General features: G+C 42.3%; 1 protein-coding gene across 1 annotated transcript in view; it reads left to right on the top strand.

The window, feature by feature from the left end:
* efl1 (elongation factor like GTPase 1) overlaps positions 1-13718 on the top strand; it is a 310425-nt gene that overhangs the window by 229410 nt on the left and 67297 nt on the right. The window contains exons 17-19 of the mRNA XM_049602819.1: positions 2747-2876; positions 3185-3311; positions 11106-11310. Of these exons, the coding sequence (XP_049458776.1) occupies positions 2747-2876; positions 3185-3311; positions 11106-11310 (462 nt within the window). The remainder of the gene's footprint in view (positions 1-2746; positions 2877-3184; positions 3312-11105; positions 11311-13718) is intronic.

The following is a 13718-nucleotide window of genomic DNA, read 5'->3' as shown; positions in this document are numbered from 1 at the left end:
AGCTGGGCCAAAGATTAAAACCTCTATTTTATCCTGGTTAAGTGGAAGACAGCTTTTCCAGGATTATATATCCTCAGTGCAATTTAAGAGGACGCTGACACTGCATGGATTGCAAGGTTTGAGCAGGAGATATAGCTGAGTGTTGTCAGCAAAAAATAGTAAGAAATTTTATATTTTCTAAAAAGAGACCCCAAGGAAAGCATATACGAGGAAAATAAAATGGGACCTAATATGGAGCCTTGTGGTATGCCACAGGAGGTGTGTGCAGAGGAAGGAGAGACATTGTTCAGTGAAACAGAGGCAGATCGGTTTTGTAGATAGGAGGCAAACCACTTTAGGGCCAGTCTCTGGATGCCATTTTGACTACAGACTGCTGCCATCTGCTGGTGTGAAGAGTTATTTCCTCTCATGCAGGCATGGAATGTACGTGCTGGTTAGGGTTGGGTACCGAAACTCGGTACTTTTTGTACTTGGTACCGATTCACGTCGGTACTACCGAGTGCCGATTCACTTAAAATGAAACGGTGCCAAATTTCGATACCTGAGGTGGAGGCAGAGCGAGAGCGCATGACTCGCACCTCAGACTCAGCAACAATGGCGACAAAAACAATGTGCAGACAAAAGTTAACGTGCAGCACTGTTCCTAAATGTTCTCAATAAAATGTTGAAACTGAGAAGTTTAGACTATGGGCCCGAACGACGCATAGTGCATCCAAATTCACACCCGTTCTTCTCTGTGGATTTTCTCCACGACCATGCGTCATAGTGAGAAGCCACGCATATCAGCGGACACAGCAGAACTGTAGCTTTCCGACAAGGCCAAGCACTTGTTGGTAATCCAATGTTTTCACAGCAAAAAAAAATGATAAAATTACAATAAAATTATGTATAACAGAGCTTTCATACAGCTTTGCACACACATTACTCTTGGATGGATTACTCACGAACGCAGGCTCTCACAGAAATGCCACGCATTATCACATGAAAGCGTAGGACCACACACATCATTGTGCTGTCATCCCATCACGCTATAAATATAGATCAATTGTCTACAAAATAAAAACCTGACGAATTTCTTTACAATCCATGATACAGATCTTGTTATCAGTCACTTCATATAGTGAGGAATATCGTATCTTACCACGTCTTAGGCTTGCGTGAGTTTCTCCCTGTCTGTCCACATTTGTAGTCCAGCTTTCAAGTATCAAACTTTGTATGACAAGACCAGCCACTTCACCTTTGCGCACCCAGACAACTGCAGCCTAATGCATGCTGACAGGGCCGTAGTCACCATATACATTGAGAGGGACACGTGCCCCCCCACCAATGCCCAAAATGTCTCCCCAGTATATAACTGAAACTGAAAAACAAATATTATCTTGGAGGACATCATTGCACTTGGTTGAAAATTTTTCTGTGATCTTAGATGTAAATATTGCATGTTTCTTTCAGATAAAACACATTTTTGACTTGTGAATGAGTCAATGGAATTTCTTGCAATAATGAAAAAATACTGGCAAACATGTCCTCCTGGCACAAACCACATGTTTTGGACAGCTGTGAAGTGACAGAATGTCCCAGCATCATGGTTCTTATATTGCCAGATTCCAGAGAGTCTCCCCTCTTCAGATATGGCAGAATATGTCATTTTCCAACTTGCTATGGTGAGATACATGTCAAAATGTAAGAATTTAGGCACACAGATTTGTTTTTTTCATTGATATAAAATTAATATAAAATACAGGCACATAGAAGAACATGAAATGATGGCAAATCTGGTTAGCCCAGATTGTCCTGAAAAAAACAAGATATAGCATGTGTATGTAGCCTTTATAATGACTGTGATATGAGCTTAAAAGTAAAGGCAGTAAGGTCAAAGGTCAAGGTCAGTGTAACCACACAAAATATGTTATAACTCAATAATTCCCATGTTAATTATGACAAGATTTTACACGTGTTTAAAAGACATGATAATGAAGTGATGACATTTTATATTAAAAAGGTAAAAGGTCAGCATCACATCACGTGACTTCATAATGATCTGCATAAAACACTTCTGGCCATTATTCAATGTCATATTTTAGGAACAGAAGAGAAGACTTTTGGTCAAATAATGAGTGGTAGAAGTTAAGAAATGTGCCACATATCCTGGTTTAAGCCAGGTACTTACACCATTTTCACCCACTCTGGAATGCAGCGTATTGCTCTGTGCAGATAGAGCGCTCAGAGCCTGAGTCGGGGAAAGGTGGAAGGGATGGGGTGGATCAAACCATTTTGTGTTTTTGTTGTTGAAATATTATGTTGCAACCAAGTACTGTATGGTTTTGACACTTGTCTAGCTTGTTAAAAAGGGACATGCAGTAAAAAAAAAAAATAAAAAAAAAAATCTCTCAAATTTTAGGGGTGCTGGGATTCAATTTAGGGGTGCTTCAGCATGCCCAAAAATGGGCTAGAAACGCCTATGAAGCCCAGTATCACAAATCACAATTTGCCTCACAGGGCTTTACAGCATACGACATCCCTCTGTCCTTAGGACCCTCACAGCGAATAAGGAAAAACTCCCCCCAAAAAAACCTTTAACGGGGAAAAAAATGGTAGAATGTGTTTTACTCTCAGTTCTCAGCTTATCCTCAGTACATGAATGGAATTTTAGACAACATCAAAGTGGAATGAAACTGACAGTGGACAATGGGGACCACATTATCTGCCATAATAATTCACAAGCTTTTCACTTGTCTTTTTAAAGGTTTGCTAAAATTGAGATCAGCGCGTCTAAGCCAATTATTCCATTCAGAGAAACAGTGGTACGTTCTCCAAAAGTGGACATGGTTAATGAAGACCTGGGCAAGCAGCAGAAAGTAGCCATCATTCACCAGGTCAGTCAACAGCACATTCATTGTAAAAGTTTCTGTTTTCTGTTGCAAGCATTTAGTGTCTGCTATGTCTCTGCTGGGAATTATGCACAGAGGAGATAATGTCTTCTAGGTTTAATGACATGTTTTACATTATCTGGGTGCAATAATTAGGACATTTTGGCAGTTAGAAGGAGTGGTGGAGCAAAGAGCAGATTTCTTGGATTTACTAATAAACTCATAAACAGCCATCAACATTAACATTGAATCATCATCTTTCAGTACCAATGATTGGTTTACACATATGTTGTTGTGTATGTATGCACTGCTAGGTGAAGGAGGAGGCCTCTCAGGGTCGTTTGTCTGACAACCTGCGTATGGACCCCAGTGGAATGGTCACCCTCACCACCCCCAACAGACTGGCTACTGTCAGTGTCAGGGCAATCCCCCTGCCACAGGGTAAGATTTGGACACAGCAAGCAAGCAGGCTAAAGCTCTCAATATACATTCAACAAACTTGGTTGTACTGTATGTTGTGTCTACCATGTCTAAAGGTGAAAGTGTTCATAGCTGCTCTGAATAACCACACTGCTGGGCCCTGCCATCACAGAGAGGAGCAATCATAGAAATAGTGTGAGAGTAGAAAGGACAGTCACATTCAAATCAATGAAGCAGGATGGTCAAAATAGTGGCCATTTTTATGTGCAGCGTTGCCATTGCAACCGTTGTAGTGGGCAAACTTCCATATACATTTTGTATAAACAAACCAATTTGCAGCAAGTTGCAAACTCACTGACATGAGGTTTTGTAGTAACAAGCATGAACAGTTCAATAGTAGCAGAGAGAAATTGAAGTTTGCTGGATTTATATTACAGCATTAGACAGGCCCAGATTGTTATTCTGAGTGCCTGACAACATCCCTACAGAGAGAGGAATCCCTACAGAGAGAGAAAACATTTTTCTTCACCATTTGCTTGATTCGGTCTTTTTGTTAATACCAAAGTTTGCTTTGGAGAAGTCCTACACACTGAGATTTTATCAATCTTCTAAGTTTAGTCCAAGCTACACTGTGCAACATGGATCTAATAAACTTGGGTACAACATCAAGTTTGATAATTGCAGACTGTACAATAACAGCATACATATGATGCAATAGCTTTCTATACTGAGTGTGCAGGGATGCTGCACGAGTTATTACCTCTCTAACTGTGAAGCACAACAGAGAGGGACACGTTAATAAAAAATCTAAAGTTTTGTGGACACTATATACTGCTGTGTTTCCTCTGTGTATGTTTACTAGCTGCTAGTTCTTTTTTTTTTTATTGCCGTTTCTGCTCTTTGTAAAGAGTATTCTGAAAAGCACTATATAAATCCAATGTATTATTATTATTATTATTATTATTATTATTATTATTATTATTAGTTTGCTCACCTGGCACTCACCTCCACCACTATTTCCTTTCGTGCTTCATCCTTCTTTGCACGATCATGTAAAAGCTCGAGGACACATCATAAGGCAAGGCTTCTGCTACCACAACTACACAAGGTTTTCCTTTTAGCTGAAATCCCACACATTTCTTTTAGCACGTTTTGCCTTCATGACGAGATGCGGTCCATCTGTTTGTTTGGGTTTAGTGCCAGTGCATCATTCCATGCTGCATTTCTGTTGGTTGGTTAAAAGACAAAGGTTGTAACAGCAGTCACACAATGAGATTGTCATCCTAAATTTCTGACTCTGTCAGAATTTTATCCCAGGCTGTCTTTGATCACAAGATCATGACAATGGCCATCCTTGAACCTCTCTCATTGTGCAACATAGGACCACCGTTTTAGAGCCACAGCCAAAGATATTGCCACGTTTCTTTCATGATGGTCATCTGTTGTCTGGGACAGCCCAAAATCACACAGTGTATACCGACCAAAGTGCTGTAAAAAAGAAATAAAATGCGAAGAAACGCATACATATGGGTGACATAATTGTCAGGTACACAGCTCACACATTTATAGACCCAACACACACAGGCACACATCAGGGAAACCACATCAGGGGGACTCAAACACTAATGAATAAAATAAGGTTTTGAGCCTGGACTTAAATGATTCAGTGGTGGGGCCAGATCTGATTGGGAGGGGGATGCTGTTCCACAGTCACAGCAGACTGTGCCGCAGACACAGCAAAGGCATGATCACCCCTGAGCTTAAGTCTGGAGCGTGTGACAGCCAGGAGCCCCTGGTCAGCTGACGTGAGGGGCATGGAATGGGGGGTTAGAAGGTCTGAGATATAGAATGGGGCTAGACCATTAAGGGCCTTGTAAACAAACAAGAGAACCTTAAAGTCAATCAATCAATCAATTTTATTTATAAAGCCCAATATCACAAATCACAATTTGCCTCACAGGGCTTTACAGCATACGACATCCCTCTGTCCTTAAGACCCTCACAGTGGATAAGGAAAAACTCCCCAAAAAACCCCTTTAACGGGGAAAAAAAACGGTAGAAACCTCAGGAAGAGCAACTGAGGAGGGATCCCTCTTCCAGGACGGACAGACGTGCAATAGATGTCGTACAGAACAGATCAGCATAATAAATTAACAGTAATCCATATGACACAATGAGACAGAGAGAGAGACAGAGAGAGAGAGAGATGCAGGTAATGACAGTAGCTTACAACAACATTAATGAAAGTAATAATATTATAGTTATAGTTCTGGTTACTGCGGTACAATATGTTGAAAGTATGTATTAATACCTGGCAGTATACATGTGTGACAATAATCATATGTGTATAATAACAGAAGAAGTATGACTAATGACTAATGATGGCAGCAGCAGCAGGAGGCATCTGGCGGGACCACGGCAGCAGCACAACCACACACGTCACGCTGTCCAGGCACCGCTGCGGTATGAGTTAATCTGGGAGACAGTGGAGCACAAAGGCTCCGGAGAAGAAGCCGAGTTAGTGACATCCAGAATGGCCGGGTTAGCTAGATGCAGTAATAGGATACGAGAGAGAGAGAGAGAGAGAGAGAGAGAGAGAGAGAAGGAGAGAAGGGGCCCGGTGTATTATAGAGGGGTCCTCCAGCAGACTAGGCCTAAGTCAGCCTAACTAAGGGCTGGTACAGGGCAAGCCTGAGCCAGCCCTAACTATAAGCTTTATCAAAGAGGAAAGTCTTAAGTCTAGTCTTAAATGTGGAGACGGTGTCTGCCTCCCGGACCGTAACAGGAAGATGATTCCACAGGAGAGGAGCCTGATAGCTAAAGGCTCTGGCTCCTGATCTACTTTGGAGACTTTAGGGACCACGAGTAACCCTGCGTTCTCAGAGCGCAGTGTTCTGGTGGGATAATATGGCACTATGAGCTCTCTAAGATATGACGGAGCTTGACCATTTAGAGCTTTATAAGTTAACAGTAGGATTTTAAATTCAATTCCAGATTTTACAGGGAGCCAGTGCAGAGAAGCTAAAACAGGAGAGATATGATCGCGTTTCTTAGTTCCTGTTAGTACACGTGCTGCTGCATTCTGAATTAGCTGGAGAGTTTTTAAGGACTTACTAGAGCTACCTGATAATAGAGAGTTACAGTAATCCAGCCTTGAGGTAACAAAAGCGTGGACCAATTTTTCTGCATCTGTTCGGGTCAGGATAGGCCTAATTTTCGCAATATTACGCAGATGAAAAAATGCAGTCCGTGAGGTTTGTTTTAAATGAGAATTAAAAGACAAATCTTGATCAAATATTACTCCGAGGTTTCTTACGGTAGTGGCAGAGGCCAGAGCAATGCCATCTAGAGAAACTATGTCATCAGATAAAGAGTCTCTGAGTTGTTTGGGGCCAAGAACAATAACTTCAGTTTTGTCTGAATTTAACATCAGGAAATTGGTGCTCATCCAAGTTTTTATGTCTTTAAGGCAATTATGGAGTTTAGTTAATTGATTGCTTTCTTCTGGCTTCATTGATAAATACAACTGACTATCATCCGCATAACAATGGAAATTTATAGAGTGATTTCTAATGATGTTACCTAAAGGAAGCATATATAGAGTAAACAGGATTGGTCCGAGCACAGAACCTTGCAGAACTCCAAAACAAACTTTAGTACGTAAGGATGGTTCATTGCGAACGTCAACAAATTGAAAACGATCAGATAAATAAGATTTAAACCAGCTTAGTGCTGAACCTTTTAAGCCAATTAAGTGATCCAGTCTCTGCAGTAGAATTTGATGGTCAATTGTGTCAAACGCCGCACTAAGATCTAATAAAACAAGTACAGAGACGAGTCCTTTGTCTGAAGCAATCAGAAGGTCATTTGTAATTTTAACTAGAGCTGTCTCAGTGCTATGATGCACTCTAAATCCTGACTGAAAATTAGATTTTACAGCTGTGTTTGAGGTTAGATAGGTACTATCTGAGGGCAGGAGGTCATGAATTTTGCCTCTAATAGTTAGAATTTTGTCATTAAAAAAGCTCATAAAATCATTACTGCTAAGGGCTAAGGGAATACAAGGCTCAAAAGAGCTTTGACTCTCAGTCAGCCTGGCTACAGTGCTGAAAAGAAACCTGGGGTTGTTCTTATTGTCTTCTATTAGAGCTGAGTAATAGTTTGCTCTGGCATTGCGGAGGCCCCTCTTATAAGTTTGGAGACTGTCTGTCCAGATTAAACGAGATTCTTCCAGTTTGGTTAATCGCCAATTCCTTTCAAATTTTCGCGATATTTGTTTTAACTTACGGGTTTGACAGTTATACCAAGGAGCGAACTTTCTTTGCTTTTTTAACTTCTTTTTAAGAGGAGCTACAGAGTCGAGCGTTGTTCGTAGCGAGCCTACGGTGCTATCAACAAAATGATCAATTCGGGAGAGGTTAAAGTTGGCACGGGAAACCTCTGTTACTGAAGGTATTGGTATTGAATTTAACGACGAAGTAATCTTTTTTTTTTTTTTTTAAAGATATTTTTGGGCATTTAGCCTTTATTTGATAGGAAAGACAAGCGTGAAAGGGGGAGAGAGAGAGAGGGAGTGACATGCAGCAAAGGGCCACAGGCTGGATTCGAACCCGGGCCGCTGCGGCAACAGCCTTGTACATGGGGCGCCTGCTCTACCACTAAGCCACCAACGCCCCAGACGACGAAGTAATCTTTTCCTTAAGTTTTGCGACAGCACTATCTGATAAACATCTAGTATAGTAACTGTTGCTGAGTGGCGTGTAATCGAGTAAAAAGAAATCAAAAGTAATCAGATAATGATCCGATAGCGAGGGATTCTGTGGAAAGACTTTTAGGTTATCAATTTCAATTCCATACGTCAGAGCTAGATCGAGGGTATGGTTAAAACAATGAGTAGGTTCATGTACACCCTGACTGAAGCCAATGGAGTCTAATAATGAGATAAACGCGGTAGCCAGGGAGTCATTATCAACGTCGACATGAATGTTAAAATCGCCTACAATAATAACTTTATCTGATTTAAGAACTAAACTGGATAAAAACTCTGAGAATTCAGATAAAAATTCAGAATACGGGCCAGGAGCACGGTACACTATAACAAATAAAAGTGGCTGCGAGGTTTTCCAGGTCGGATGTAAAAGACTAAGAACGAGGCTTTCAAATGAATTATAATCTAGTTTAGGTTTAGGACTGATTAACAGGCTAGAGTTAAAAATGGCTGCAACTCCCCCTCCTCGGCCGCTGCCTCGAGGAATGTGGGTATTATTATGACTGGGAGGAGTGGACTCATTTAGACTGACATATTCATCTTGACACAGCCAGGTTTCAGTGAGACTGAGTAAATCAATATGATTATCTGATATTAATTTGTTTACTAACACTGCTTTAGACGATAGAGACCTGATATTCAACAGTCCGCATTTAATTCTCCTGTTTTGTCTTTCTGTCACAGAAGAGGTTTTAATTTTTATGAGGTTGTTATGCACAACTCCTCTTTGTTTAATTTTAGATTTAGATAATTTAGGCGGTCGGGGGACAGACATTTGTATAAAACTATTAAAACTATGGCTGGGTAACTGAACTAGAAGCTCAGAGAGGCGTATAGGACTGCGTCTCCGAGTCCTGGTCTCAACTCTGGGTTGTCAGGGGTTTAAATTACTAATAAAATTTGCCAGGTTCTTAGAAATGAGAGCAGCTCCATCCAAAGTGGGATGAATGCCGTCTCTCCTAATAAGACCAGGTTTTCCCCAGAAAGTTTGCCAATTATTAACGAAACCCACATCGTTTGCTGGACACCACCTGGACAGCCAGCGGTTAAATGATGACATGCGGCTAAACATGTCATCACTGGTCAGATTTGGGAGGGGTCCAGAGAAAACTACGGAGTCCGACATCGTTTTTGCGTATTCACACACCGAGGCAATATTAATTTTAGTGACCTCCGATTGGCGTAACCGGGTGTCATTGCCGCCGACGTGAATAACAATCTTACTGAATCTACGTTTAGCTTTAGCCAGCAGCTTTAAATTTGATTCAATGTCGCCCGCTCTGGCCCCAGGGATACATTTGACTATGGCCGCTGGTGTTGCTAACTTCACGTTTCTCAGAATAGAATAAAGTCAACTCTGAACTTTACTGGCAGCCTGTGGAGAGAGGCAAAAACAGGTGTGATGTGGTCTCTCTTCCGGGTACCTGTGAGAAGCCGAGCAGTGGCATTCTGAACCAGCTGGAGGCGGGACAGAGAGGACAGACTGATACCAGTGTACAGAGAGTTACAGTAGTCTAAACGGGAGGAGATGAGAGCGTGGGTGACTATCTGCAGGTCATTGAGGGAGAGAAATGGCTTGATTTTGGAAATGGTGCAGAGTTGGAAAAAAATGGCTTATACTACTGCATTTATTTGTTTCTCAAATTTAAAGGTGGAGTCAAATATCACGCTAAGATTTTTGGCATGGGGTTTAACATAGTTAGAGAGGCTACCGAGCTGGTCAGAAACCCTCGAATGGAGTCAGGGGGGCCAAAGAGGACAACTTCTGATTTGCCCTCATTCAGCTGGAGGAAATTCTGTGCCATCCAGTTCTTTGTGTCCTTGAGGCAGTTTATGAGACTGGCAACGCTGGACTTGTGGTTAGGCTGGATAGGTAGATACAGCTGTGTGTCATCAGCATAGGAGTGGAAGGAGATGTTATGTTTTTTAATAATTTGGCCAAGAGGAACCATGTACATTGAAAAGAGAATAGGACCTAAGATGGAGCCTTGAGGGACCCAAATCATGTGAAACAATTGATATCAGAAAACATCTTTAAGTTCTTGTGCCCAATCAGCACAGATTGTTTTGAGTTAAAATAGCAGAGGTTTCAGGTTATTGGAAGAAAAAAGTGGCATACTTTAATTAGTATCAGTTAGCAAACAAACATGCATCACATGTCAGCAGATCACAACTTTATTTTTCTCCATTTCACGTTTTCTTCATGTTTGTTATGATACCACTCCATGAGCAGTGAAATTCACTTATCTTTACTCATTAAAATGTTCTCCTTATTTGCCTGTGGGATTAAACTTGAATTGCACTCTAATTGCATCCACTGTCCTATCATTACACTGTGCCCAGCTGGGTTTTATTCTAGCAAATCAAGGACTGATTTAAGCCAGGTTCACACAGGACACGGAAGCACCACGAAGCCTGCCGATTTCCTGTGTAGTGTTGCCACCATGCTTTTGGTGCCTATGTTAACCAATTAAGCTGTTAACAGTGGACATGACGCGGTGCCAAGCGCCCAGACCGGTTTGCAATAGTTTCAGCTTCTGGTCTATTTTTTACCCAAGCCACAAGCGAATCTGGCAAGAAAACATCCCGAAAATGTGTTATACTCAATATAAATGTATATTAAATATGATTTAAATTATCTGACTATGATAAATAATAGAATATGCATCCCATGCTTCCACATATTTATCAGTTATGTCTAAACAGAGAGCAAAGAGATGAGCAGAGCCACATACACAGACACACATGTCCACACACATACAGACACATAAGCAGACAGAGGCAGAGCTCTATATGTCATTTAAACTGAGCAGAGAGCAGAATTACTTGCTGACCGGTGTGGAGAAATGCGCTTCTGGTGTGAACAGCTGAAGGGTGGCTGCGTGACAATTAACAACGCTTCCGTGTTCAGTGTGAACCTGGTTTTATATGCCCCCCCACCCCCACCCCCCACCCAAGATATGATGAAGGCTAAAGTAACAGAGTGTGAACTGTTGCAATTTGACTATTTCATGTCAGCATGTCAGTAATTTTGTTTTTCCTATCAGAGGTTACTCGTCTGTTGGAGAGTAGCACGGAGCTGATTCGGACTCTGGAGCATGTTAACATGTCCCTGAGGGAGGGAAAGAGTCTGGATGTTAGCCCCAGGACGCTGGAGGCCATCGTTGAACTCAAGACCCAGCTGGAGAGCCTGCTGCAGGGGAGGAAGTGGAGGAATGCTGTGGAGCGTATCTGGGCTTTTGGGCCTCGCAGGTCTGACACTCGTTTTAGTGGCAATGACATGGTTCAAATGAATATAAACTCCTGCAGTATAGGCTTAAAGCAGAAACACAGCAAGGACATGAGTCAAGGGAGGCAAATATATATTTGGTTTGGGCTCAAATGAAACATAATATTTTACTGTTACTGTAATCTACTGTAATCTGTTGATCCATTCAGGTTAAAGAATAGGCTCACATAGGGTCACATTCACAAACAGTGTGAATATACAAATCTGCTTAAACCGTGCGTATGAACATTTTAGTAGAAATCAGGGGTTCATCAATATTTTCTTACTTGAATTTGTTCCTACTCTGAACAAATTTAGAGCTGCATCAGACAATTTCTACGCACAAATGATAAAGACCTGTCTGTCTTTGAAAATGTAAACTTAAAGCTGCTACAAGGAACTTTTAACTGGATATGCAAAAGTCTCTCGTTTCTGCTGATGTCTGTGCGTGACCTACAACAGCAAATGACACCATCGGTGTGAAGATAAGCTATTTCTATATAGTGTATATCCATACCTTTAGGAAACTGTGTCCGGGTCTGCACCAGGTCGCTTCCAGGACAAAGCGATTTACGGCACTCAGACGGCACACGTCATCTTACCTAGCTGCTTACATTTATAGTGACTCTTATAAATAGTCACTGTTCCTCCTCCTCGACCCAACGTCTGCGGGGAGTTAAATTAGCAGCAATCATCGGGTAAAAGTTCTGTGAAAGCACTGGACTCACCAACAGCGTTAGCTGTCCGGGGAGCCACACACAGAGGCTGCAGGTTGCGCAGATTCATCCCGCGCCAGCGGGGACGAGGAGAGCAGGGACCGTGGGGCTGGAAAACCTTATCCGGGCCGACGACAGGTACCAGCCAGGCGTCGACAGGGTACAGCGAGTCCCGAGAAATAAAGAGGCAAGGCACCGCTCCATACTCAGTCCAAGAAGCCGTGGAAGTGCTCGCCAAACAGGCCTTCAGCCTTACCAGCCGACTGCTGCGTTTACCCCGGCGGCGGTGGCGCTTACGCCGGAGAGGTAGAGCTGGGGCATGGCAGAGGTGAGCTGGGATCCCCGATAGGAGCGGGGGCAAAGTTTTCCCATCTCGTTGTTCCATTCATCCCCAAAACAAACACATGCGCGAGCCAGGTAAGCGTCTTTACGACAGTACGCGCTAGAGCTCATGGGAAATGTAGGCTTCATTCCGGCAAAACACTACCGCTTTTGTCCACAGGGTCGCCAAAGGTCGCCAAAATCAACTCAATCAGCCTTACCAGCCGACTGCTGCGTTTACCCCGGCGGCGGTGGCGCTTACGCCGGAGAGGTGGAGCTGGGGCATGGCAGAGGTGAGCTGGGATCCCCGATAGGAGCGGGGGCAAAGTTTTCCCATCTCGTTGTTCCATTCATCCCCAAAACAAACACATGCGCGAGCCAGGTAAGCGTCTTTACGACAGTACGCACTAGAGCTCATGGGAAATGTAGGCTTCATTCCGGCAAAACACTACCGCTTTTGTCCACAGGGTCGCCAAAATCAACTCAAAATGAAAGTTCCTTGTAGGGGCTTTAACATATTAAAAAGAATCATTTAAAAAGGCTTTAACCCTATGGGCCCGAATGACGCATAGTGCGTCCAACTTTGCAAACAAAGTGGCAAATATTATCTTGGAGGACATCATTGCACTTGGTTGACTATTTTTCTATTATCTTAGATGTAAATATTGCATGTTTCTTTCAGATAAAACACAGTTTTGACTTGTGAATGAGTCAATGGATTTTCTTGCAATAATGAAAAAATACTGGCAATCATGTCCGCCTGGCACAAACCACATGTTTTGGACAACTGTGAAGTGACAGAATGTCCCACCATCATGGTTCTTATATTACCAGATTCCAGAGAGTCTCCCCTCTTCATATATGGCAGAATATGTCAACTTCCAACTTGGTATGGTGAGATACATGTAAAAATGTAAGAATTTAGCAACACGGACTTGTTTTTTTCATTGATATAAAAATTAATATAAAATACAGGCACATAGGAGGACATGTAATGATGGATCTGGATAGCCCACATTGTCCTGAAAAAAACAAGATATAGCATGTGTATGTAGCCTTTATAATGACTGTGATATGAGCTCAAAAGTAAAGGCAGTAAAAATACCCCAAAAACACCTAGGGCCCATAGGGTTAATAGACAGTATTTTAAACCATTAATTAACTAATGCATTGGTAAAATTTATTAATTAACCATGAAATTGGGGGTGGGGTGGGGGCGAGGGATGGTTCACCCAGGGTGTAAAACTAGCCAGGACCGCCTCTGCATATGTAACCTTGCTGGGAGATGTTGCAGTTCCTGATTGCAGTGGAGAGCATCAGAGACCGACACGTTAGAACATGTTTGCAGAGAGTGA

This window comes from Epinephelus fuscoguttatus, linkage group LG2, assembly GCF_011397635.1.
Source record: "Epinephelus fuscoguttatus linkage group LG2, E.fuscoguttatus.final_Chr_v1".
NCBI classification, from domain to species: domain Eukaryota; kingdom Metazoa; phylum Chordata; class Actinopteri; order Perciformes; family Serranidae; genus Epinephelus; species Epinephelus fuscoguttatus.
The sequence above is the reverse complement of the archived record's forward strand: the minus strand, read 5'-3'. Positions and strand labels throughout refer to the sequence as shown.